At 47.1% G+C, this 24392-nt stretch overlaps 1 protein-coding gene across 2 annotated transcripts in view; it reads right to left on the reverse strand.

Annotated features, from left to right (window-relative positions):
- Nucleotides 1–24392, reverse strand: part of LOC147023463 (kinesin-like protein KIF20A) — a 42952-nt gene that overhangs the window by 15069 nt on the left and 3491 nt on the right. For both annotated transcript variants that reach the window (XM_085888880.1, XM_085888879.1), the window contains exons 3-7: nt 22072–22173; nt 19701–19839; nt 12431–12609; nt 12092–12158; nt 9543–9710 (exon numbers count right to left, since the gene is read on the reverse strand). In XM_085888880.1, the coding sequence (XP_085745006.1) occupies nt 9543–9710; nt 12092–12158; nt 12431–12609; nt 19701–19839; nt 22072–22173 (655 nt within the window). The remainder of the gene's footprint in view (nt 1–9542; nt 9711–12091; nt 12159–12430; nt 12610–19700; nt 19840–22071; nt 22174–24392) is intronic.

A 24392-nucleotide genomic window follows, 5' to 3' on the forward strand; every position in this document is an offset into this window, starting at 1 on the left:
GGCCGCCTACTTGCAATTGGCCAGACACGAAACATGCTTTTGAAAAAGCTACTCTGGACACATCAGAAAACAATCATTGACCTGAATTAAATGTAAAACAGAATACAAGAAATAGAAAACCACACTGATTATTATTTAACTGGTTGGGACATATAATAGTCTCGTTTTGGACTCTTTCTGGGAGGGGGGGTACCGTTGTTGCTCAACCTGGGAGGGGGGGGTACCGTTGTTGCTCAACCTGGGAGGGGGGGGGGTACCGTTGTTGCTCAACCTGGGAGGGGGTACCGTTGTTGCTCAACCTGGGAGGGGGGGTACCGTTGTTGCTCAACCTGGGAGGGGGGGTACCGTTGTTGCTCAACCTGGGAGGGGGGGTACCGTTGTTGCTCAACCTGGGAGGGGGGGTACCGTTGTTGCTCAACCTGGGAGGGGGGGTACCGTTGTTGCTCAACCTGGGAGGGGGTACCGTTGTTGCTCAACCTGGGAGGGGGGTACCGTTGTTGCTCAACCTGGGAGGGGGTACCGTTGTTGCTCAACCTGGGAGGGGGTACCGTTGTTGCTCAACCTGGGACGGGGGGTACCGTTGTTGCTCCACCTGGGCGGGGGGGAACCGTCGTTGCTCAACCTGGGAGGGGGGGTACCGTCGTTGCTCAACCTGGGACGGGGGGTACCGTTGTTGCTCAACCTGGGAGGGGGTACCGTTGTTGCTCAACCTGGGAGGGGGTACCGTTGTTGCTCAACCTGGGAGGGGGTACCGTTGTTGCTCAACCTGGGAGGGGGTACCGTTGTTGCTCAACCTGGGAGGGGGTACCGTTGTTGCTCAACCTGGGAGGGGGTACCGTTGTTGCTCAACCTGGGAGGGGGTACCGTTGTTGCTCAACCTGGGAGGGGGGGTACCGTTGTTGCTCAACCTGGGAGGGGGGTACCGTTGTTGCTCAACCTGGGAGGGGGGACCGTTGTTGCTCAACCTGGGAGGGGTTACCGTTGTTGTTCAACCTGGGAGGGGGTGCCGTGGTTGCTCAACCTGGGAGGGGGTACCGTTGTTGCTCAACCTGGGAGGGGGTACCGTTGTTGCTCAACCTGGGAGGGGGGTGCCGTTGTTGCGCAACCTGGGAGGGGGTACCGTTGTTGCTCAACCGGGGAGGGGGTACCGTTGTTGCTCAACCTGGGAGGGGGTACCGTTGTTGCTCAACCTGGGAGGGGGTACCGTTGTTGCTCAACCTGGGAGGGGGTACCGTTGTTGCTCAACCTGGGAGGGGGTACCGTTGTTGCTCAACCTGGGAGGGGGTACCGTTGTTGCTCAACCTGGGAGGGGGTACCGTTGTTGCTCAACCTGGGAGGGGGTACCGTTGTTGCTCAACCTGGGAGGGGGTACCGTTGTTGCTCAACCTGGGAGGGGGTACCGTTGTTGCTCAACCTGGGAGGGGGTACCGTTGTTGCTCAACCTGGGAGGGGGTACCGTTGTTGCTCAACCTGGGAGGGGGTACCGTTGTTGCTCAACCTGGGAGGGGGTACCGTTGTTGCTCAACCTGGGAGGGGGTACCGTTGTTGCTCAACCTGGGAGGGGGGTACCGTTGTTGCTCAACCTGGGAGGGGGTACCGTTGTTGCTCAACCTGGGAGGGGGTACCGTTGTTGCTCAACCTGGGAGGGGGTACCGTTGTTGCTCAACCTGGGAGGGGGTACCGTTGTTGCTCAACCTGGGAGGGGGGTACCGTTGTTGCTCAACCTGGGAGGGGGTACCGTTGTTGCTCAACCTGGGAGGGGGTACCGTTGTTGCTCAACCTGGGAGGGGGTACCGTTGTTGCTCAACCTGGGAGGGGGTACCGTTGTTGCTCAACCTGGGAGGGGGTACCGTTGTTGCTCAACCTGGGAGGGGGTACCGTTGTTGCTCAACCTGGGAGGGGGTACCGTTGTTGCTCAACCTGGGAGGGGGGTACCGCTGTTGCTCAACCTGGGAGGGGGTACCGCTGTTGCTCAACCTGGGAGGGGGTACCGCTGTTGCTCAACCTGGGAGGGGGGTACCGCTGTTGCTCAACCTGGGAGGGGGTACCGCTGTTGCTCAACCTGGGAGGGGGTACCGCTGTTGCTCAACCTGGGAGGGGTACCGCTGTTGCTCAACCTGGGAGGGGGTACCGCTGTTGCTCAACCTGGGAGGGGGTACCGCTGTTGCTCAACCTGGGAGGGGGTACCGCTGTTGCTCAACCTGGGAGGGGTACCGCTGTTGCTCAACCTGGGAGGGGGTACCGCTGTTGCTCAACCTGGGAGGGGGTACCGCTGTTGCTCAACCTGGGAGGGGGTACCGCTGTTGCTCAACCTGGGAGGGGGTACCGCTGTTGCTCAACCTGGGAGGGGGTACCGCTGTTGCTCAACCTGGGAGGGGGGTACCGCTGTTGCTCAACCTGGGAGGGGGGTACCGCTGTTGCTCAACCTGGGAGGGGTACCGCTGTTGCTCAACCTGGGAGGGGGTACCGCTGTTGCTCAACCTGGGAGGGGGTACCGCTGTTGCTCAACCTGGGAGGGGGGTACCGCTGTTGCTCAACCTGGGAGGGGGTACCGCTGTTGCTCAACCTGGGAGGGGGGTACCGCTGTTGCTCAACCTGGGAGGGGGTACCGCTGTTGCTCAACCTGGGAGGGGGTACCGCTGTTGCTCAACCTGGGAGGGGGGTACCGCTGTTGCTCAACCTGGGAGGGGGTACCGCTGTTGCTCAACCTGGGAGGGGGTACCGCTGTTGCTCAACCTGGGAGGGGTACCGCTGTTGCTCAACCTGGGAGGGGGGTACCGCTGTTGCTCAACCTGGGAGGGGGTACCGCTGTTGCTCAACCTGGGAGGGGGTACCGCTGTTGCTCAACCTGGGAGGGGGTACCGCTGTTGCTCAACCTGGGAGGGGGTACCGCTGTTGCTCAACCTGGGAGGGGGGTACCGCTGTTGCTCAACCTGGGAGGGGGTACCGCTGTTGCTCAACCTGGGAGGGGGTACCGCTGTTGCTCAACCTGGGAGGGGTACCGCTGTTGCTCAACCTGGGAGGGGGGTACCGCTGTTGCTCAACCTGGGAGGGGGTACCGCTGTTGCTCAACCTGGGAGGGGGTACCGCTGTTGCTCAACCTGGGAGGGGGTACCGCTGTTGCTCAACCTGGGAGGGGTACCGCTGTTGCTCAACCTGGGAGGGGGTACCGCTGTTGCTCAACCTGGGAGGGGGGTACCGCTGTTGCTCAACCTGGGAGGGGGTACCGCTGTTGCTCAACCTGGGAGGGGGGTACCGCTGTTGCTCAACCTGGGAGGGGGGTACCGCTGTTGCTCAACCTGGGAGGGGGTACCGCTGTTGCTCAACCTGGGAGGGGGTACCGTTGTTGCTCAACCTGGGAGGGGGGTACCGTTGTTGCTCAACCTGCGAGGGGGGTACCGTTGGTGCTCAACCTGGGAGGGGGGTACCGTTGTTGCTTCAGCCTGGGAGGGGGGTACCGTTGTTGCTCAACCTGGGAGGGGGTACCGTTGTTGCTCAACCTGGGAGGGGGTACCGTTGTTGCTCAACCTGGGAGGGGGTACCGTTGTTGCTCAACCTGGGAGGGGGTACCGTTGTTGCTCAACCTGGGAGGGGGTACCGTTGTTGCTCAACCTGGGAGGGGGTACCGTTGTTTCTCAACCTGGGAGGGGGTACCGTTGTTGCTCAACCTGGGAGAGGGTACCGTTGTTGCTCAACCTGGGAGGGGGTACCGTTGTTGCTCAACCTGGGAGGGGGGTACCGTTGTTGCTCAACCTGGGAGGGGGTACCGTTGTTGCTCAACCTGGGAGGGGGTACCGTTGTTGCTCAACCTGGGAGGGGGTACCGTTGTTTCTCAACCTGGGAGGGGGTACCGTTGTTGCTCAACCTGGGAGAGGGTACCGTTGTTGCTCAACCTGGGAGGGGGTACCGTTGTTGCTCAACCTGGGAGGGGGGTACCGTTGTTGCTCAACCTGGGAGGGGGGTACCGTTGTTGCTCAACCTGGGAGGGGGTACCGTTGTTGCTCAACCTGGGAGGGGGTACCGTTGTTGCTCAACCTGGGAGGGGGTACCGTTGTTGCTCAACCTGGGAGGGGGTACCGTTGTTGCTCAACCTGGGAGGGGGTACCGTTGTTGCTCAACCTGGGAGGGGGTACCGTTGTTGCTCAACCTGGGAGGGGGTACCGTTGTTGCTCAACCTGGGAGGGGGGTACCGTTGTTGCTCAACCTGGGAGGGGGTACCGTTGTTGCTCAACCTGGGAGGGGGTACCGTTGTTGCTCAACCTGGGAGGGGGTACCGTTGTTGCTCAACCTGGGAGGGGGTACCGTTGTTGCTCAACCTGGGAGGGGGTACCGTTGTTGCTTCAACCTGGGAGGGGGTACCGTTGTTGCTCAACCTGGGAGGGGTACCGTTGTTGCTCAACCTGGGAGGGGGTACCGTTGTTGCTCAACCTGGGAGGGGGTACCGTTGTTGCTCAACCTGGGAGGGGGTACCGTTGTTGCTCAACCTGGGAGGGGGTACCGTTGTTGCTCAACCTGGGAGGGGTACCGTTGTTGCTCAACCTGGGAGGGGGTACCGTTGTTGCTCAACCTGGGAGGGGGTACCGTTGTTGCTCAACCTGGGAGGGGGTACCGTTGTTGCTCAACCTGGGAGGGGGGTACCGTTGTTGCTCAACCTGGGAGGGGGGTACCGTTGTTGCTCAACCTGGGAGGGGGTACCGTTGTTGCTCAACCTGGGAGGGGGTACCGTTGTTGCTCAACCTGGGAGGGGGTACCGTTGTTGCTCAATTTTTGAAGGCCGAGCTCCTACAGGGATGGAAATGTAGATATTGCAATGACTTGGACATCTATCACCAGTACCTCAATACCCTCCTCGACTGCATGCCTGGCATGTACAAATTTGTGAGTATTTGCTTCTTAATGTGTACAGGGAGCCATACTGCTCAAGATGATCATTTGATTGCCGAGGACATATTATTATTCCTTTGTCATGATGATGGTGCTTTCTCAATGCAACTCAGCTATTGAACAAGCAAGGAAATGGAAGAGCTTGGTCTTGTTGGCAGCTCACAGGGAGCTCCACCAGTTGTTGTTCAGTGTCTTGTTGGTACTTGTCACCTTTCTTATGATTCCCTGCCCTCACTTTGATGTCTTTTCAAACTTCAGGCTGGATGGCACGTACAAAACAAAAACAATGTCTGTTCAGTTGTACTTGGCAAAGTATGCTTCTGTCGTGGGCAGAACATTGTGACTGGCATAATCAAAGGTCTTTGGTGTATGGGGTGGTGGAGTATTCACCAATGCCGGACCATCAACCATGATGCCACCTGCCTTTGGCTCAGTGGTTGGTGTTACCAGGGCTTGGATGACAAGTTGAGATTATTTACATGTGTGGAGTTTCCCATCGTCACGCAAAGAGGGAGGAACTGGCTGGTTCTCATGTTGAAAGGATTCACTTAAATCACACTGTCTGCTCTGAAATGAAGAGTTGAGAAAAGTGTCCTTTGCTTGGGATATACACTGGAAATGGGTTCTTGTTTTAAAAAGACATTCTTGTTGTAAATGGGCTGATGAAAGACACTTTCACTTTCCAGTGCCTTTATAAAGTCCTGAAACTGACCTCTGCCTTTCTCTCATGTGTGTACCAATCATATCAAAAAACGAGAATGGGGAGTATCCTTGGTGGCTAATGCGAGCAGGTCACTTGACTTCTTGGACATGATTACCCACATCATTCATTACGCCAATCTCGTCTGACTTCGCTCTGTTTGGTCATGGAGGCCGATACTCTGTTGGAATTTTAGCTTTTACTGCGATCTCATACTCTGCCACCAGGTGACACCTCAGGGTCAGCAATGATCCACCTTCTAAGTGCTGATGGATCCTCAGTCACTCCGATTGCTCCACCATCACCTTTGGTGTGTGCATTTGCTTGCTTATGAGCTTGATAGATGGCTATTGCTGAAAACTCTCGGCCCGACTTTTACACAGTGAATATTCACTCCTGAAAGTCCCTGGCCTAAAGCTTCACTCCTTTACACCCTGTATACCTCATTAGACCATTTAGAAAATATAGACCGTCTTCAACCCTTTCAACACTTTTCAGACCTATAGACCTTTTGGTCACCTCAGATCACTTTTGCTCTTTTGCCCTTGGACCAGTTTGACATTTTGACCCATTAAACACTTTCGAATCGAAGCACTTTAGAATCGAAAAAGATTCCCCCGAAAATCATTTTTGATGACTTTTTCATGCACCATTCACGTTGCATCACAAGTTATAGTGATTAATCAAAACTGATGTAGAAAAGTGAAAAACTACTGATCTATGGATCATCGAATGGGAAACCAGAATTAAATGCGGTGAAAAATACTGAATGGAAATTGCCAAAAGCGAAGCTATGGGGAGTAGAGAGAAGCGGAAAGTTGGGGACTGAAGAAGCGATGTGGAGGGGGATAGGTTTCCTGTTGGTGGTCAGTTGGGATAGAAAAAAAGAGCTTTGGTAATCTTCCAGCAGTAGGCCCAAAACATGCCTACATTTGTTTTCCAGCCAAGCTTTCAGAATATCACCCTCACTCGCAAGCAGTACTTCGGAGATACAACAAACATGAATTGGAAAATCTTTGCTGGTGGAATGGAACGAGGTTGCCAGGGTTACTTGCTCCACCTACTGCGAGCTTACACTGCATTCCCTTTTCCACCAATACACTCATTTGAAGTGAGACATTGACGAGCTCGTCAGTGATGGGTTCCCTGCTAGCCAGGGTTTATTCTAAGGAAATTTACAACTGCACAAACTCTGATGCGAGGCAGGGGCGGGAAAAAATGAAGGCTGCGAAGCAACCGAGCACGACGGCTGCACCGGCGTGGCGCGTAGCATTATGTGATTATGTATTTACAGGTGAGGAAAGAGGACGCCGAAGCAAAGACCACCACCTCTTTGTTAGTGGCAAAAGGGACAATGCAGCCATACAAAACGAGCTTGTGGAATCCCTGTCAGAGTTCCTGGTACAGCGGTTTGACAGTGACATTGACAAGCACATGATGGAGGTACTGGTGCCCTTCTTGAAGCTACAAGATGCTGACATCAAGGCTGTTCATCAGCTGATATATCCAGATTTGGACCTTGAGGAACTCAGTATGGAATACCAAGATCTTGTGTCTTCTGGACAACGAAAAGACTCAACTCCCAACAAGCTGGTCAAGTATCTGGTGTCTATAAGAACTGTTTCCAAATCCGGTGAAGGCATTAAGCAGACTTGTGGCTGCCAAGCCTCATTCAGCAGATGTTGAGCGTCTTGCGTCTTATAAGTCGCAGCAATGCTCTGAAAACATGTGAAAGATCAAGAATGTCAGTGGAGACGGAAAATCTGTATTTGTACATACATTACAACATGCCACCATTAGAAGCATTTGATCCAAGGGAGGCGGTTATGATTTGGCTGTCAAAGGCACGCAGAAACAAAAGCCATGACAAAGCAAAGTTTCAAGTCCACTTCAAGGGAGTTTTCACAGAAGCAGAACACAAAGTAGAGGATGACGAGCCTGACGAGGTGGAGGTACCACCTAAGAAGGTCAAGAAATTCTAACTTCTTACAGTTTTGCTTACTTTTTTTTTTTTTTTATTTTTTTTTGTATACCTTGGTCGAGGCTCGTATGAGAGCTAACACACAACTCACAGCAAGGAGGCATGAGACAAGAGGGGCGGGAGTGGAAGGGACAAAACATTGGGGAACAGACACAGGTGAACTGTGGAAGGGAGAGGGATGGGGATGGGACGGGGAACATGGCGAGGGGAAGATGGACATTAAAGGGACTTTCAGGAAGGAAAGCAGGAGAATTGAAGGAAGTGGGCTTGGGTGGATTATCGGGGGTAGAAAAGATCGAGGATTTGGATGGGGGAAGATAAGAGGTGGTGGTGAACAGCTGTTTTGAAAGCCTGAAGGGAAGAATGGGAAAGAATAGAGTGAGGAAGTTTATTCCAAAGGCGGGAAAAAAGAGGAATGAAAGAGTGAAGATGAGCAGTGATTCGTGATTTTGGTAGTTTTACCAGAAGGGGGTTGTTGGCGGACCTTGAGCGCCCTGTGGAAATGTGGTTGGGACAAATCGCAGAGAGAGCAGGGGGGCAAGGCTGGAGAGGAGTCGGTAGAAGACAGAAAGACCACCGACCAACCTGCGGTGATTGAGTGAGAGGCCCAAAGACTCAGCTTCATTGCGGGAGATGCCAATGATCTTAAAAGCCCTGGTTTCGACAGCGTGAAGCCGAGAAAGGTGGGAGGCAGGAGCACCAGCCCAGAGGGGAGAGCAGTACTCCATCAGGCTACGGACAAAAGCTTTGTAAGTGGTCAGGAGCTCAAGAGGGCCGAGGAAGGACTTTGCACGACGGAGGATTCCCAGTCGGCGACTGGCTTTTGAGGCAAGGTTGGAAATGTGACTTTCCCAGGAAAGGTCATGGCAGATAGTGAGACCCAGAAGCTTGAAAGAAAAGACTTCTTCCAGAGGATTGTTGAGAAAGTGGATGGGGGGGTTTTGTAAACGGTCCTTTCGAAGAGACATAGTGAGAGTGTGAGATTTGTCTGGATTGAAAGACATGTTCCACGTGTTGGACCAGTTTGTGATTTTATCCAGATCTGCAGTGAGCGAAGAAGCTGCTGCTTGCCGGTCTGAGGGATGACAGATGGTACGGCAGAGGGTTGAGTCATCGGCAAAGAGAAATAGAGGATTTTCCAGAGAGTCCGAGAGATCATTGATGAAAACCAGAAAAAGAACAGGGCCCAGAACGCTACCTTGAGGTAGCGTTCTTGGACAGGTTCAAATGTTCATTTTCGTTAAGTTCTACAGATTTTGTTTAATCTTACTCATGTCAAAGACAGCTAAACGAGTTGGACTTACCTGAAACTTGGTTCTCATGTTAGTCATAGTCAACCTCAGGCTCAGGTTTATGATTTTGTTCTTTGTGTGACTATGAGCAACCACTTGTGGTTTCACATCTACTGTAAATACGTTTGATAATCCTCACCGTTTAAGATATAATTTGTAATGTAAAATGTGGTAGTCTATGTCATATATTATGATTTATGTAATATGTATGATTGCATTATATTGTAAGGTTAATAAAAAAAAAAAGTTTTGGTCAGCTATCAGACTATCAGTTAAGTCTATTGTGGTTCCTTCCTAGTTTATGACACCCTAGCCATGCAAATTCAAACAAAGAACAAATTGACAACTGCACAAATCTGAATTTACAACTGCACAAAAGGGGTACAACTGCACGTTAGAATAAATCCTGCTGCTTGCGTAATTACAATATCTGGCAAGTTGTCAATGAGACAACAAATTAAAAATTTGATGCCCCGTCTTTACTCACAATGGAAGTTAAAGTCCAAGTCGTCAGATATAATCTGTCCCAAACTATAAACCGTTGGACTGGTGCTGTAAAGGCAGGGCATGGCACAGAAAAGGGTATGCAGTCAATGCACGGCATGCAACACCAGTGAGGCAAAGCAGGTTTCATGTCACATCCATGGGTGAGCAGGTGCCTCCTCCCTCAGAACAGATGTCTTACCTTTAAGAAATGCCTTGCCTTGCTTGTCCTCCCCAAAGTGCAATGCCATACGTCGAACACCCACCCGCCGCGCTGGTGCTTCCAAAAGCTCGTAAACACTCTCATTGTATATCTCGCAGAAGGAAATCCAAACAGCATAGCAGCAGTTTGCAGGCAATGCAGCTTGTGCTTCAGAATAAAAAAGAAAAAAAAAAAAGAAAAAAGAAGTGATCAATTGAGTTTCTCAGAAAATTCTAATTAAAGTTGAAACTAGGCATTTTAAATCAAAAGTTAAGGTAAGCAATGGTGCCAAAATGTACAATTAATGTAAACAAAATTATAGAATGACCATGAACAAGACGTCTAAAAAAATAAACCCCACTGCTGTTTTCAGTGCAAGTCGCACATTAAACAAATGACATTAATAAAACAAAACAAACAGCAAAAACATTGGTCATGTGTACAAGTTAAAACAGAGGGTGTGGGGTGGAGGCAAAAGTTAATATAAAAGTCGTGTGTGTGTGTGTGTGTGTGTGTGTGTGTGTGTGTGTGTGTGTGTGTGTGTGTGTGTGTGTGTGTGTGTGTGTGTGTGTGTGTGTGTGTGTGTGTGTGTGTGTGTGTGTGTGTGTGTGTGTGTGTGTGTGTGTGTGTGTGTGTGTGTGTGTGTGTGTCTCCGTAACTCCAAAACTGTGAAACTTAGCAGCCTAAAAAAAAAAAAAAAAAAAAAAAAATAACTTTGTATGCATACCAAGGGAACTCCAAGGAAGTGCACACGAAAGCAAATTGGGCGTTTGAATTAAAACACCCCGATTGAAGATAATTAATGGCCTTATTTAATTATATCCTGCATCAGGCACATCCTTGGCCACCTCACTCCCTCACTTTCCTTTTCAGGTGGTACATGTGTGACCCAAATTTCAAATCGATATGGCGAACAGTTTATGAGTTATCGCACTCACAGCTATAAATGTTGACGCCCGGACGGACGGACGACCCGGGTGACAACAATATCCCCCTTCCCCCACGCGGCGGGGGATAAAAATCATGACATCATTGGTCACGTGATTCAGCAGACATACTGGTTAAAAAAAAAATTTTAAGAAATAAAAATAAAAACAGTCTCTGAAATGGCTGAACAGATCCGGGCAAAACTTTACAGATACGACCACCTATCCATAAAGAACAAATGGTCACATATGATGTCATAGGTCACATGGTTTGGCAACCATATTGGAATTACGCGAAAACATAAAAATCTTCTTCTCCTGAACAGCTGGACAGATCAAAGGAAAACTTTACATAAATGTTCCCCAAGACATGCATGTACAATGTTAAGGAATAATTGACAAGTCTCATGGTTTGGCAGCCATATTGAATTTAAGAAAAATATTACATAATGTTTTGTCTGGAACCACTTAATCAATTGTGAAACTTCACAATTGCGATCTAGTAGTGATGGGGAATAAATGTTTTAAATTTCAACTTGATTGGACACATGATCTGGGAGGCAGAATAATATAATTTTTGTTGATGTGGATTAAAAAATATTAATAATAATATATTTTAAAAAGCCCACTTGGCTGTGCCTGGATGGGTTTGAGGGTGGAGAAGCAGCTGAAATGCAAATCCTATCCAGGTTCCTCCTGATGACTTCATCTTTGCTTTTTGCTTGTTTGGGTTCCTTCTGATTACTCCAATGCAGGATTGTACCCATTTGGTCTTCCATTTGATCTGAATTGAATTTATTTTGATCCCATTCTGAAATCCAATGAATAATAAAAAAAAAATGTAATGGGTAAGTGTCAGGTGGCCGATGAAAGCAGGGTTGCATCAAAACGGGACATCTTGGTACCCAGTCATCACTGCCAGTTCGAATGATGAGTTACGTAATTAATAAGAAACAAGTACACAAACACAAGTCCTGGCGAGGGTCTGCAATTTCTGATTGCTCTTTTTCTTGTTTTATATGAATCGGGTGTAGTTTATCAAGGTTATAAGTTTCTCAGCAAGATAGATTGGATAATACCCAATTTATGAGTTTTCTAAATACAGAACCAATTTTTTTCCCCCATACGTCACATGACGAGAGAGAGAGTGTGTGTGTGCGTGTGCGTGTGCGTGTGCCTTTTCATCAAGCATAACATTCTCTCTGCCATCGCTATAATATATATATATATATATCATCCTCACTCCACCCCCTCCTAATACAGTGCAGCAACATCCTCCCACACCTCAGTCTCTCTCTCCCCTCGCGAGAGGAGACCAAGGTGATTAAGTCCGGGCCGACACCCTCCCCTCACCTCTGTCTGTCTCCACCCCCCCCCCCCAAATATAACAATTAGTGAAGTGATGGGTAGTATTTGGTAGTCTGAAATAAGTGGTCCAACATGATGAATCTTAATGTGTACAAGAAAAGAGTTTGAGATTGTTGGGGGTTGGGGGAGGGGGGAGGGGTGGAGACAGAAGAAACAATAGGTTGGGAAAATGGAAAATAAAATGACGACAAGGGGTTACATTATAACAATTGAAGATGGAACTGTGTGAACACAATATTTGGTCAGCAATCTCACCAATATCACTGGACTCTGTCAGGAGCGTCGGTGTGCTATTGCATCTTGTCGATGGACTCAGAACAATCTAATTACGAGATAAACAAACACAATTGTAGTACTTTTAAAAGTGAAACTCCATCCGAAAATATAAAAGTTCGACCCAGTTTTAAAAAGCAAAATCCTATCATTGCATGAAAGGAACACCTATGTGGACACCAAAATGAGCTGATGGAATTTAACACCTGGAAAAACATCAAATACTTTGGTTGTTGAATTCCTACATTCTTTGTTCCATTTGATAAATCACTCCTCACCAGAGTTGAATGACCAAAATTGCCAAAAATCATAACAGCACACCTCAGAACCAAACAGCTCGTTGGTGACAGTTGCATCCTGCTGAGCTTCGTGCTCCTCTGTCGGGCGAACTTCTCCCGCGCCACAAGGACGCAAATCACAGGACGCAGAGTGGCGACCAGCAAGTGCTGAAAACAAGGTGGACAAGGTACGTGGGAGGAGGCCAGGGTCTCCTGCTGGGCCTGCACGTTTCCGAAAGACAGAGGGACAACATGAAACAATGAGTCAGCAGTCAGTTGCTGGTGACCTGCTGCACAGAAAGTAATATTTGAGCTCATAAAAAGGTGTCAATAATACTCAATATTTGATATTCAATACCTGGTTCAACCTGAATAGGCACAATACGTTTCGATCACAAAACACGCAATCCCATCTGCATTTACTCAACATGTTGTTGGCAACTGGAGTCTCAATAAAATCCAGTTTGGTTACAACTAGGTCCCCTATATCTGAACCGATCCCAGCAATAACCGGTTGAGGTTTCAGAAGCACGAGGGGTACGATAATCTCCCAGGGAAGGCACAAGGTTTGAGGGCTGCTAAATATGTCATGCATTTGAGTGACAAGAAGCATTTTAAAAGCAGAATGTTGTCGATTGAGCACAAACAGAATGCAGTGAGTCGAACTTTACTCCACTGGGTATCGAACAGAACCAAACACCGAAAAGGAAAAGGACAAACTATCATGTTGTAACTATGACTTGTAACATTCAAAATGGATCATTTACAGGAAAATCAATCCAGTTTAGGCCTAAGTCACATTTGCTCTACGGCGAGGATACGGCGGCCGTACGCCCTCTGAATCGACAGAAACGTGCGGTGGCCACAGAGTTTCTGCGGTGGCCTCAGGGTGGCCCTACGCCGTTTGGCTATATTTTACAGGTCGTAAGGTCGCCGTGGAATTATAACTTTTTTTCATTTCTACGTTCGCTGTAGCAATTCGACAAGCTGAAAAAAAAAATTAACCCATTCGTTACCGTCCGTCTGGCCGGACGTTCGCCTTGGCCCCCCCCCCCCCCCCCGCGGTCACCTTGAAAATTCTATGGCCGCCGCAGGAACGCCCTAAGGTCACCGTGCAACATCAAATCAAAGACCGTATGGCAACCCCACGTTTTCGGTCTCCACAATTTATACACGCCGTGCGGCTCCCTGAAAAATAGAAACATATGTGACTGCTACATTGTGTGACCATGGAAATACTGCGGCCACCGTATAATTGCTAGTGGCCGTAGATTTTGGAGACCCCACGGCCACCGTGGCAAATGTGACCTAGGCCTTACAAGTCTCGATGTTCCTGACAAAAACAGCACAACTTTGCATCTCATGCCCTACATGGACTGCAGTCACTGCAAGCAAGGAAGTACAAAAATAACCTGAAGAACTGAGAATAGTGAAATACTCAACAGCAAAATCTCTTATCTAGATTTTTAAACATCAAAACATTGAGATTATCTATTTAGCATTCCCAATCGGAACCGATGGGCCATGTTGCTCAGAACCCAGGTTCAAATGCCATATAGTATATGTACTAGCAAATGCCAACCATCACTTTGCTGATGGGGGGGGGGGGAGGAGAGGTGGGGGAAGGGAAGGCAGACGTGTGGTGGAGTATTTATTACGATTCATACCGTTGCATCACAATGATTATGCGTAGAACAATGAAGATGGATACAAAATAATGTCTGAAATTCATTTTCTACTGGTCATACGATAAATACCACCTGGAGGCGTCCGGAGAGAGAGAGAAGAGAGAGGTAGAGGGAGGTAGAGGGAGGGAGTGAGAGGGGAGTGAGAGGGGAGTGAGAGGGGAGTTAGCGAGAAAATGAAATGCTTTAACTTAAAACACACACACACACACACACACACACACACACACACACACACACACACACACACACACACACACACACACACACACACACACACACACACACACACACACACACACACACACACACACACACACACACACACGATATCGGCAATTCCTCAGGAATCGGGAGATTGGAGTAAGTCCCAGAAACCTCGAGTAGCTTTTACTCTTGCTTTGGGGGAATTTCGAAAGAGCAATTATAAAAACAACATTGCATGATAGATGTTTCAGGGAGATGCAGATAAACATTAATCTTTAGAAACAGCTGCCAATCATCATGCGATGGGTGGAAATAAATTTGGCTCCATAATTGAAACATTAATACAGCAATCAGCTCAGAAATCAGGTGTTATCAAATATATTTTGCTTTGAAACTCAGAGAAACCATGTAACCTTTATAAATCAAGCACCTCCACCTTGTAGCAACTGCTGACTGTACATCCTGATTGGGACACCAACTGTACCGCTATCGACTAAAGGGCACTCAGCAAGCAGCTTAAGCACTCAAACACCCCAATTAAATAGATAAGGAATGGCTGGCCAGGCTGTCGCTGCATACCATATAGGATCCATTTAACTTTAAAGCCGTATTCACCATGCCCGCAGCAGTTAAAACAAATAAAATGAATTCATTCAAATAATGACTTTATCCACAAAAGGTCAGGTCAGGTATGGGAGCATGTGCCAGAACAGCGCGTCGCTGCGTCCACTTTCCGCCGGTACTCCAGGGGCCTCCGTCTGGCCATCCCCCAGGCAGATGCCAGGCCCATCCCCATCTCCTTGAGATGATGGTCAACCTGCTGCAACCATGAGGCACGTGGTCGGCCCACTGGCCTCCTCCACTCATGAGACTCCCTCGCTGAGAGAATCTGGTGAGCAGGATCAGCGTCAGGAAAACGAGCCACATGTCCATACAGCCGCAGCTGACGCTCACGGACTATGCAGGTAACAAATCTCATCCGAGTCTCTCTCAGCAACCGCTCGTTGGACACAAAATCCGACCAGCGATAGCCAAGGATTCTACGAAGAGACCTGGTACCAAAGGAATTAAGTCTCCGTCTCAGATCCTTGGTCAAAGTCCAAGTCTCGCACCCATAGAGCAAGACTGGAAGTACCAAGGACCTGAAGACTCGGACTTTAGATCCTCCCGCACAGGTACCGGCAGCGCCACACCCCATGATCCAGTGAATCCATGACTCCCCAGGCCCGACCCAGGCGTCTATTGACCTCCGGCTCACAACCTGCGGAGACATGAATATCACTGCCAAGGTAAGTGAATCTATCCACGACCTCAACATCCTCACCACAAACAGACACAGACAGGACAGCAGCATCCAAGATGTCACCGAAAGCCTGGATCTTTGTTTTGACCCAAGAAATCCGTAATCCCAACGGCTCCGACTCCTCATTCAGCACCTCGAGGGCCCCCAAGAGGATGTCTAAAGTCTCCGCAAAGATGACTGCATCATCTGCAAAATCAAGGTCCGAGATCTTGACATTGCCAAACGATGCACCGCAACTTGATCTCTCCGACATCCTCCCAAAAATCCAGTCCATACAAGTGTTGAAAAGTGTGGGGGCAAGTACACATCCCTGACGAACTCCAGTAACAACTGGAAATAAGTCAGAGGCGGTACCACCACACTTCACAGCACTCTCAGTACCAGAGTAGAGTTCAGACATCAGATCGATCAGTTTCGGTGGCACCCCACGAAGACCAAGAATCCTCCAGAGGACATCCCGATTCACTGAATCGAACGCTTTACAGAGATCAACATAGGCTGCAAGCAGCCCCTGCCGAAACTCTCGTCTGCGTTCAGTGAGGACACGAAGAGCAAGGATACGGTCAATCGTTGACCTCTTTGGTGTAAAGCCTGACTGCTCTGGACGCTGGTGCTCAAGCAGATGGTGGCGAACCCTATCAAGAAATTATCCGAGCAAAGACCTTGCCCGGCACTGAGAGCAGCGTCACCCCTCGGTAGTTGTTGCAGTCTTGGCGATCACCCTTCCCTTTCCAGAGAGGGACAACAAGGCCCCTCTTCCAGTCAGTTGGGATGATGCCTGTGTTCCAGGCAGAGCACAAAACTGCATGCAACGACACGAGTGCAGCATTTCCACCAGCCTTGAGAAGTTCAGCATGGATGCCACAGATCCCTGGAGCTTTGCCCCGTTTCAACTGGTTCACCGCAGCCCGTGTTTCCACAAGCGATGGTGGACCACAGTTGATTCGAGGGTCAGCAACAGGGATTGTAACACCCTTGACGTCCAACTCGACAGCTGGGGGATCAGCCTGGTACAACCGCTCAAAGTAACCGGCCCAGCGGGCCCTCACTTCAGACTCCTCTGTCAAGAGCCTACCACTCTCTGCTCGAACTGCAGTGCTCCGAGGGATGGGCTTGGATGAACGTAATGCGCGAATTCCCCTGTAAGCGGGACGAGAATCACCTGTCCACAGGTGATGCTCTACCCCCTCACAGATTCCTCGCACATAGGCCTCCTTGTCCACCCTCAGTGCACGTACAGTTTTACGCCTCAGCTCCCTGAACAGCTCAGCTCTGCCATTCAGCCTGGCCCTGCGACTCTGGTCAATGGTATCCAGTGTCCCTTGAGAGACAAAATTCTTCTTTGCCCTGCGGTGAACTCCAAGGCATCCACCGGCAACATCAAGGACGGTGGTCTTGAAGGTGCTCCACAACTCTTCAGGACCCCCAAAGCACCCAGACCCCCCAAGTGTCCACTCAGCCTGTTCGCAAACTCCTCAGCTACTCTCTCATCCCTGAGCTTGGCAACATCCAGCCTAGGCTGGGATGGTACCATTCTCCAGGATTTAAGGTGCAGCTTTAGAGTTGCTACAACAAGCCTGTGGTCAGTATTGAGGAACTGAGCACTCCGGTAGACCCTGCAGTTCTGGATCATCCTCCAACGACCGTCAATGAGGACATGGTCAATCTCCTTTGCCACACCGCCAGCGTTGGAATACCAAGTCCAGCGATGAGCTTGCGGGCGCTGAAACCATGAACCAGCCACCCTAAGTCCATGACTTCTTGCAAAGTCAAGGAACTTAGTGCTATTCTGGTTCATAGTTCCTGACCCATGGGGACCAACACACACCTCATAACCATCCCCTATCAGTTCCAGTCGATGCATTGAAATCCCCCAAGACTAGAAGTGTATCTCGTCTGGGGCACTGATCAACCACAGACTCGAGTGTGGCGTAGAATGCATCCTTCACGGTAAGATCACTCGCCTCAGTCGGAGCATAAATAGAGACCAGGGAAATGACACCTAAGGAGTGACGAATCCTTAATCTCATAATACGCTCGTTGACCGGTGTTACCTCAATTATCATTGGGGTCAGCTTATTGGACACAGCTACAGCAACTCCTTGGGTATGGTAACCATCAGAGCGACCAGACCAATAGTAGGTGTAACCACCCACCATTATCTCGCCGCAATCCGGTCTCCGAACCTCAGAGAGAGCTGCAATCCCGATGTCCAAACGCTTGAGCTCAGATGATAACAGAGACAGGTGATCATCCTCTCTTAGGGATAGGACATTCCAGGCACCCACCCGAAGGGACCGCCTCAGGTTAACCCAAGGAGACCGCCGTCTGGTGGACGACACCTCAGCACCACTCCGACACACTCTCCCGCAATCTGACCCAAGGATGTTACCCCGTGGTTTCCCTCCTATCAAAGATTGGGGGTCCCGAAGGCTTTGCCCCAATCCCATCATCCGGTGAGCTGCCCTGCGAAGGGAAGCTGCACAGGAGGTACTCCCACGGAGTGGGTTTTCAGATTTTTTTGCGTTTTTGCGTTTTGCGGAATGAAGCGTTTTACGGTGGCTGGAGTGCAAATCCTGCCACCAACCTCCTAATAAGAAGTAACCCAACTGCAGGAGGACGTCCGCAGACACAGTTGGGCACTAGATATGGATGGCCGTTGGCTCACAAGGAGCTCCTCCGCCCTTTGACAGGTTTTGTTTTTAATCCTGCTGGGTGTCCATATCCAAACACCCTCCTCACCAGAAAACCTGGTGGGGGAGACGGTTTAGTCGCCGACAACCCGACCATGGAACAGGTTAGTACAGGTTTACATGGTACCTGTAGCAGGTCACAGATCGAACCTGACCTGACAAATCCACAAAAGAGTTGCTGTTTAATGCAGAACCCTGGAGACATTGCAAAGTTCAATCACCCCATGAGATAAACATTGCAGTTGATCCGCCACATTGTCTGCTCGTCTGTGCACGAGTCACATGGTACATTGGTTCGCAATCAGTGTAACCATTACAACTTTATTTTAAAATGTCCATTTTTCACCAGATTTGCTTTGACTCCCTGTAGAGCACCTCACTAAACCTCTAAAAATAGACAGATCTCGCAGACGCTGTGGATAGGCAGTCCCTTTGGAGGACAGGGTGCGAGATCTTGTAGTAAATGCATTAAATCATATAGCTCAATGAAGCCGATTAATTTTGGTACATTCCTAAATATTTTGTTCACTCAATATAATTCTCCAAACAGTAGAAAAAAAGATAAGTTTAATGCTTTGGAAATTTCACATTTTCTTGTGCATGAATGAAGGAGGGAACATAACCTTGCTTGCTTAAAGTAAATACGTATATCGGCTTAGTTACAAGACTCGTTATTTCTTTAAATTATCAGATTTCACTCCAGATTTTGACACTTATTTAGTCCAGACGATATTTGATCTTCAAAGCTGAAATCATATTTCGATGATATACGTTAATTAGTCGATGAGAGCAGATCGTGGAAAATCGTATCATATAATGGATGAAATCACTTAAAGCTTTGAAAAACTATCGCACTTACAAAAGTAATATATACAGCGATTCATAGCTATGATGAACAGGCATTTGATAACATGAGTAAAGTGAAAAAAAAAGAAAAAAAAAAAAACTTTATTGTTAAGAAATCGTTGCAGCCTATTCCAAGTCAAGGGATGGTTGAGCAGGCCAAGAAAAATCACAGCTTCAGACCTCAGTGAGGTTACCAAGGATACAATTAAATAAGGCCATTAATTATCTTCAAAAGGTACGTTTTAATTAACCCAAACACCCAATTTTCAGTCATGCACTTCCTTGGAGTTTTCTTAGTATGCATGCAAAGTTTTAGGCTCATAGGTTTCATGGTTTTGGAGTTTTGGAGGACACACGCACGCAGTCTGAAATCCTTGTGATGAACATTAAAGCACACTCGTGGCTACTGTGTTTGTCCTGCATAATATTATATGTACAAGCTCCTCTCTGAGCCCAAGAACAGTGCAAAACAACAACAACAAAAAACACCAGAGGAAGATAAAATATATACTAAATTAAAATAATCAACTCCAAAGGGAGATGACCAATTTTCAGGCAGGGGTGGAAATTATGGAGTACCTTGAATAGTGTACGTTTTCCCAGAATTGGTCACCCCATAAGCAAAAATCAAGGTGTTTGTCCCATTCATGAAGTCTCGAACCATGTCACACATTGTGGCATCATACAATTTCTGCTGGCTCACAGAGGGTGAAAATACCTGGATGTAGCAGGGTTGGGAAGATCATAACAAAAGTGAGTGGATTGGACCAACAACCTCAGAAAAGCATGCTGGTTGAATGCACTTATGGAAATGTTTTCAAGAAAACTGCCCATCATTCCTGAGCTATAATCCACTCAAACACGTAACTGCTCGGTTTCTTAAAATGGCAAACATAGCTGGCAATTTAGCTCAGCTACCATCACACGATATCAAACTCTTTTCAAAGAATTTTGCAGAATCTTTCTAAAGAGCAGCTATCTTTATTTCCTCATCAAAATGACTATTTGTTCATGGGTGTAACACCTTCTGGAAATGCACCAGAAAGTGAGTTCTGATGAAGTTCAATGACAATTCATCGGTCAGGTGCAGTTAGGAAACAATCCTATACCTGCACGCATATTATATCTAAATATTGATCAATATAATTCATTGCAAACTTCATCAAAATCACCATACATTCATTAAAAAAACTTGTATATGAAAACAGAAAACTATGAAAAAAAAAAAAAAGAGGAAACTTTCCAAGGATTATGCAATAAAGTTCAAAGAACACATTTCCCTTTTACATACAAAACTAAGAGGGCACTCATGAGAACGCATACCTCTGCCATGCAATACTGTTCTGGAAGAACATATTGGGCACAATAATTTTTGAAATATAAAATATCATTTTTGGCCCCATCAAAATGGTGAAGAATAACTTTTTTTTAATTAATTGAAAAATTCTCACATCCGGATCTTCACCAAAATTGAATCAATTCTTCCTTGCCAAACACCAGTGTCCACCAAATTTCACCCAAACCCGTCCACAACTTTGAGATATCGTGCTATACTGTCGGACCCCCACTATTTGTGGGGGATATGTTCATTAAAAATTCTGCAAATGTCGAATCCATGATGTTGGAGCTTTGTTTCAGTGGAAAAAGGGGAGGGATAAGTTTCCGGCTGTTCGTGAATCATGAGAAAAAATAAAAAGTAAAAATTAAAATAAGAAATCTTGTGAAAAAACACGAATATGAGAAATAAATGAATAAATAATAATGTTTTTAAAATATTTTTTAAAACGTTAATACGTGAAGAAGCACAGGGTCGCAAGTGTCGAAGCAGGTCACATTTTATAAACAGTGATTATTCGCATTTTTATAAACCGAACCAGGGTCCAACAGTATATGGTATTTTTTTTGCCCAATCACTTAATTTTCTAGTAGCTGGAAATGAATCCAAACCTTCACCTAAATCAAATCAATTGTTCCTTACCATACCCAACCTGAGCACTGAATTTCATCTGAATCTGTCCACAACTTTTTGATATATTCTGCACACAAACAGGCAGGGATGAAAAAACAACCTCCTTCCACCTTCAGTGGCGGAAGTAACAAGAAAACCATGGCGAACTATAACGGCACTCAGTCGAGCGCGTACCTCCACCAGGCTGATTAGTTTATGTTTTTCATCCCACCAATAGGCCGGATCTGCATCCGGACCGAAACCAAAATCTTATGGGCTTGTTCTTGTCACCTACCAAACTCAAACAAGTTTTGTCATAACCCATCCACAATGTTTTGAAATATCATACTACAAGTCATTTTTGGCCCACCCCAATGGTGAAGAATCACTTGGAAAATTATTCAGAACCTCACCAAAATTGAATCGATTTGTCATTATCAAACATAAGCCTGGTGTTGGCTTAGTGGTTAGGGTGGTGGCTTGGGATCCCAGGGTCTTGAGTTCAAGCCCCGTTGGCTACTGAATTAACACCAGGGGGTTGACTCAGCCTGTCATCCTTCCGAGGTCGGCGAAATGAGTACCAGTGTACTGGTCCCGGTGTATGCCCCAGTAAGAATAGGTGTACCATATCCCTGTGTGTCGTAAGAGGCGACCAGGGTTGGCATCAGGAAGGGCATCCGGCCATAAAACATTGCCTCAAGAAAAAGCCCAACCCCTGCACAGCAAGGGAAAATGGCTGTAAAAACGGTCATTTTTTTATATGTCGTTATCAAACATCCGACCTGTCAACCAAATGATCAGAAATATAACTTTTTGATACATCATGCCATTTATCATTTTTGGCCCCGTCTCTCAATGGTGAAGAATCACTTCAATCAATTGATCACAGTTGTGTCAAAATACATTTCACTACAGCTGCAGAAAATTGAACCTCATTGTCAATTTCTTTTATTGCTCTTTTTCCACCAATGAAAAGTTTGCTTCATCCCAGTCGGCACCTACCTGTGTAAAAGTGAACTGCTGCACAGAATCAACCACACCACGTGTCATACCGAGTGGGGCTGTGAGCTTGACCGTACAATCATCATGTATGTGCACACAACCCTGCATGCACCACAGAAAACAGGCATAAACATCAGGCAAAGACAATATCATGAATAAGCAGCGAACATTATTAAGATGAAAAGCAGACTTGTTTACCTTGACAAGGTTAGCAGTTTGTAGAAATTTTCTTGAGCTTTGTGAAAGCCTTACTCATGCCACTCACTCAAAGCTCCATCCTGCCTAAGTTATATCAAGTCCACATGTTCAATTGAGAATCCGCCTCGATTTACCAAAGTCCATGCTGCTACCCACCCGCAAACCTTTCTTCCCAACCTTGGAACACTATTTCCTTACCCCAACAAGCTATGATTTCAAGAGAATTTCAAGCCATCCTCTCATCAAGCCTCATGCCCATGCTGTCTGCTTTGCAATGACCTCTGATCCTTTCACATGTATACGAGTTTTAATAGTTGCTGCCCCATAAACACAGATTTCAACAAAACCCAAGATTGAAAAATGTATACATTTAGAAAAGTTACACTTCTACTCCTGTATTTAGTTTAACAATTAAAATTCCATTGTGTGTTGCATTGAAAAAGAGTCAGAGATATTCAAAATATCCCAAAAACATTTATTTGTGAATGGAAAAGCATCGGTATCCAACAAGTTGATCCAAATATTGCAATCCATTCCAAACATTAAAATCCCACAGTATCCATTATTCCTCGCTTCTTCCATCTTTGGAACAGCCCTCCAAAGAATGGTTCTTTCCAACTTTTCCCTACGGGGCTTCAAGCAAGCAGTGCATAGCCACTGCACGTCAGCCCTTCTCCCAACCCGAGAGCTTTATTAATCCTTTAACCTCTCCTAACCCAACTCTCTTACTTGCTGGTTTCAGCATTTCCTCCCTTTATTTATATATTCTCTTGCCAGTTGTGACAAATTGTTGTCCCACTATCAACTTAACCTTATTTCTCTCAAAGGAAGGAAAAAAAGAGAAAAAACTTCGACAACATTGCCAATATCAGCACCACCAATAACAATATAGTTAACCACTGGGTGTTGGGGGGGGGGGGGGAGAAGAAACAAAATTGCTTACAACAAAAAAAAAATAAAAAATAAAAAACTTCAAACATACTATTTATTATTCTGTGATCAAGGTTTTTTTATGGGAATTTTATATTTCAAAAGTATAAGTCTAGAATGAAATGAAAGACCAAATACTGCATTGGAGTCATCAAGAGGAACCCAAAGAAGTAAAGAGCAAAGATCGAGTCATCAGGAGGAACCTGGATAGGATTCGGGTATCAGCCGCTACACCACGACCCTCAAACCCATCCAAGCACAGCCAAACTAGAATACTAAATAAGAGGACTTCTTCGAAATTATAGAACAGGAGATTCTCCAAAACAAATGAAGATGGGGGGGGGGGGAAGAAGAGAGAGAAAAAAATATCAATAAATTAATCCAGCAGCTTAGTAATATTGAAGCAGTCTTACGCACAACCCTTATACATTGTAAGAGTCACAGTTTAGAAGATAGAGGCTTTAGTGATCACCATAGTACATGGCCCTATTGGCAGCTTCTTCACCCCGAACATATATACATACAGATAGTTACAGCCATGGGTACCGAGTAAATGAGGGGGTTAATCCTCGTTTCTCCTAACAAGAACCTGACCTGGAGCCACTGCTCACAATTAACTTTGTTGCTTAACAACCACAAACGCCAATCAATTAACCATGAGTTACAGTATCCACCATCTAATTTGCCATTTAACTGGAGGTCACATTGCATCCTGACCGGGAATGCACCCTCTGCGATGGAACAATATTATCTTGATTAGATCTTAAGTAATGCGGCCGAGCATTTTCCGCTGGTACACACTGACGTAAAATCATACATCAAGAACGTGTCATAAAGAGGAAAAGGTTATCCCAAAAGAAAACAAGAGCTCAAGTAAGCACAATATACACCCGGACAAGAAGGTATATACAGAATTGTGCTACTGCATGGAAAACAGCATCCTGGTTGCCATGGCAACCACTCTAGATGATGAACGTATGTCACGACACACCGTCTCCACAGTCTGTACCTATGCACCAAATATGAAATGTGAAAGTTGAAAACTTAGAGTGCGGATGGATGGACGGACAGACGACCGGTATCACATAATGCGCCACGATATATATATATATATATATATATATATATATATATATATATATATATATATATATATATATATATATATATATATATATATATATATATATATA

The sequence above is a fragment of the Eptatretus burgeri genome, chromosome 7 (genome assembly GCF_056783735.1).
Source record: "Eptatretus burgeri isolate ZD-2024b chromosome 7, Ebu_testis_v1, whole genome shotgun sequence".
Classification (NCBI taxonomy): domain Eukaryota; kingdom Metazoa; phylum Chordata; class Myxini; order Myxiniformes; family Myxinidae; genus Eptatretus; species Eptatretus burgeri.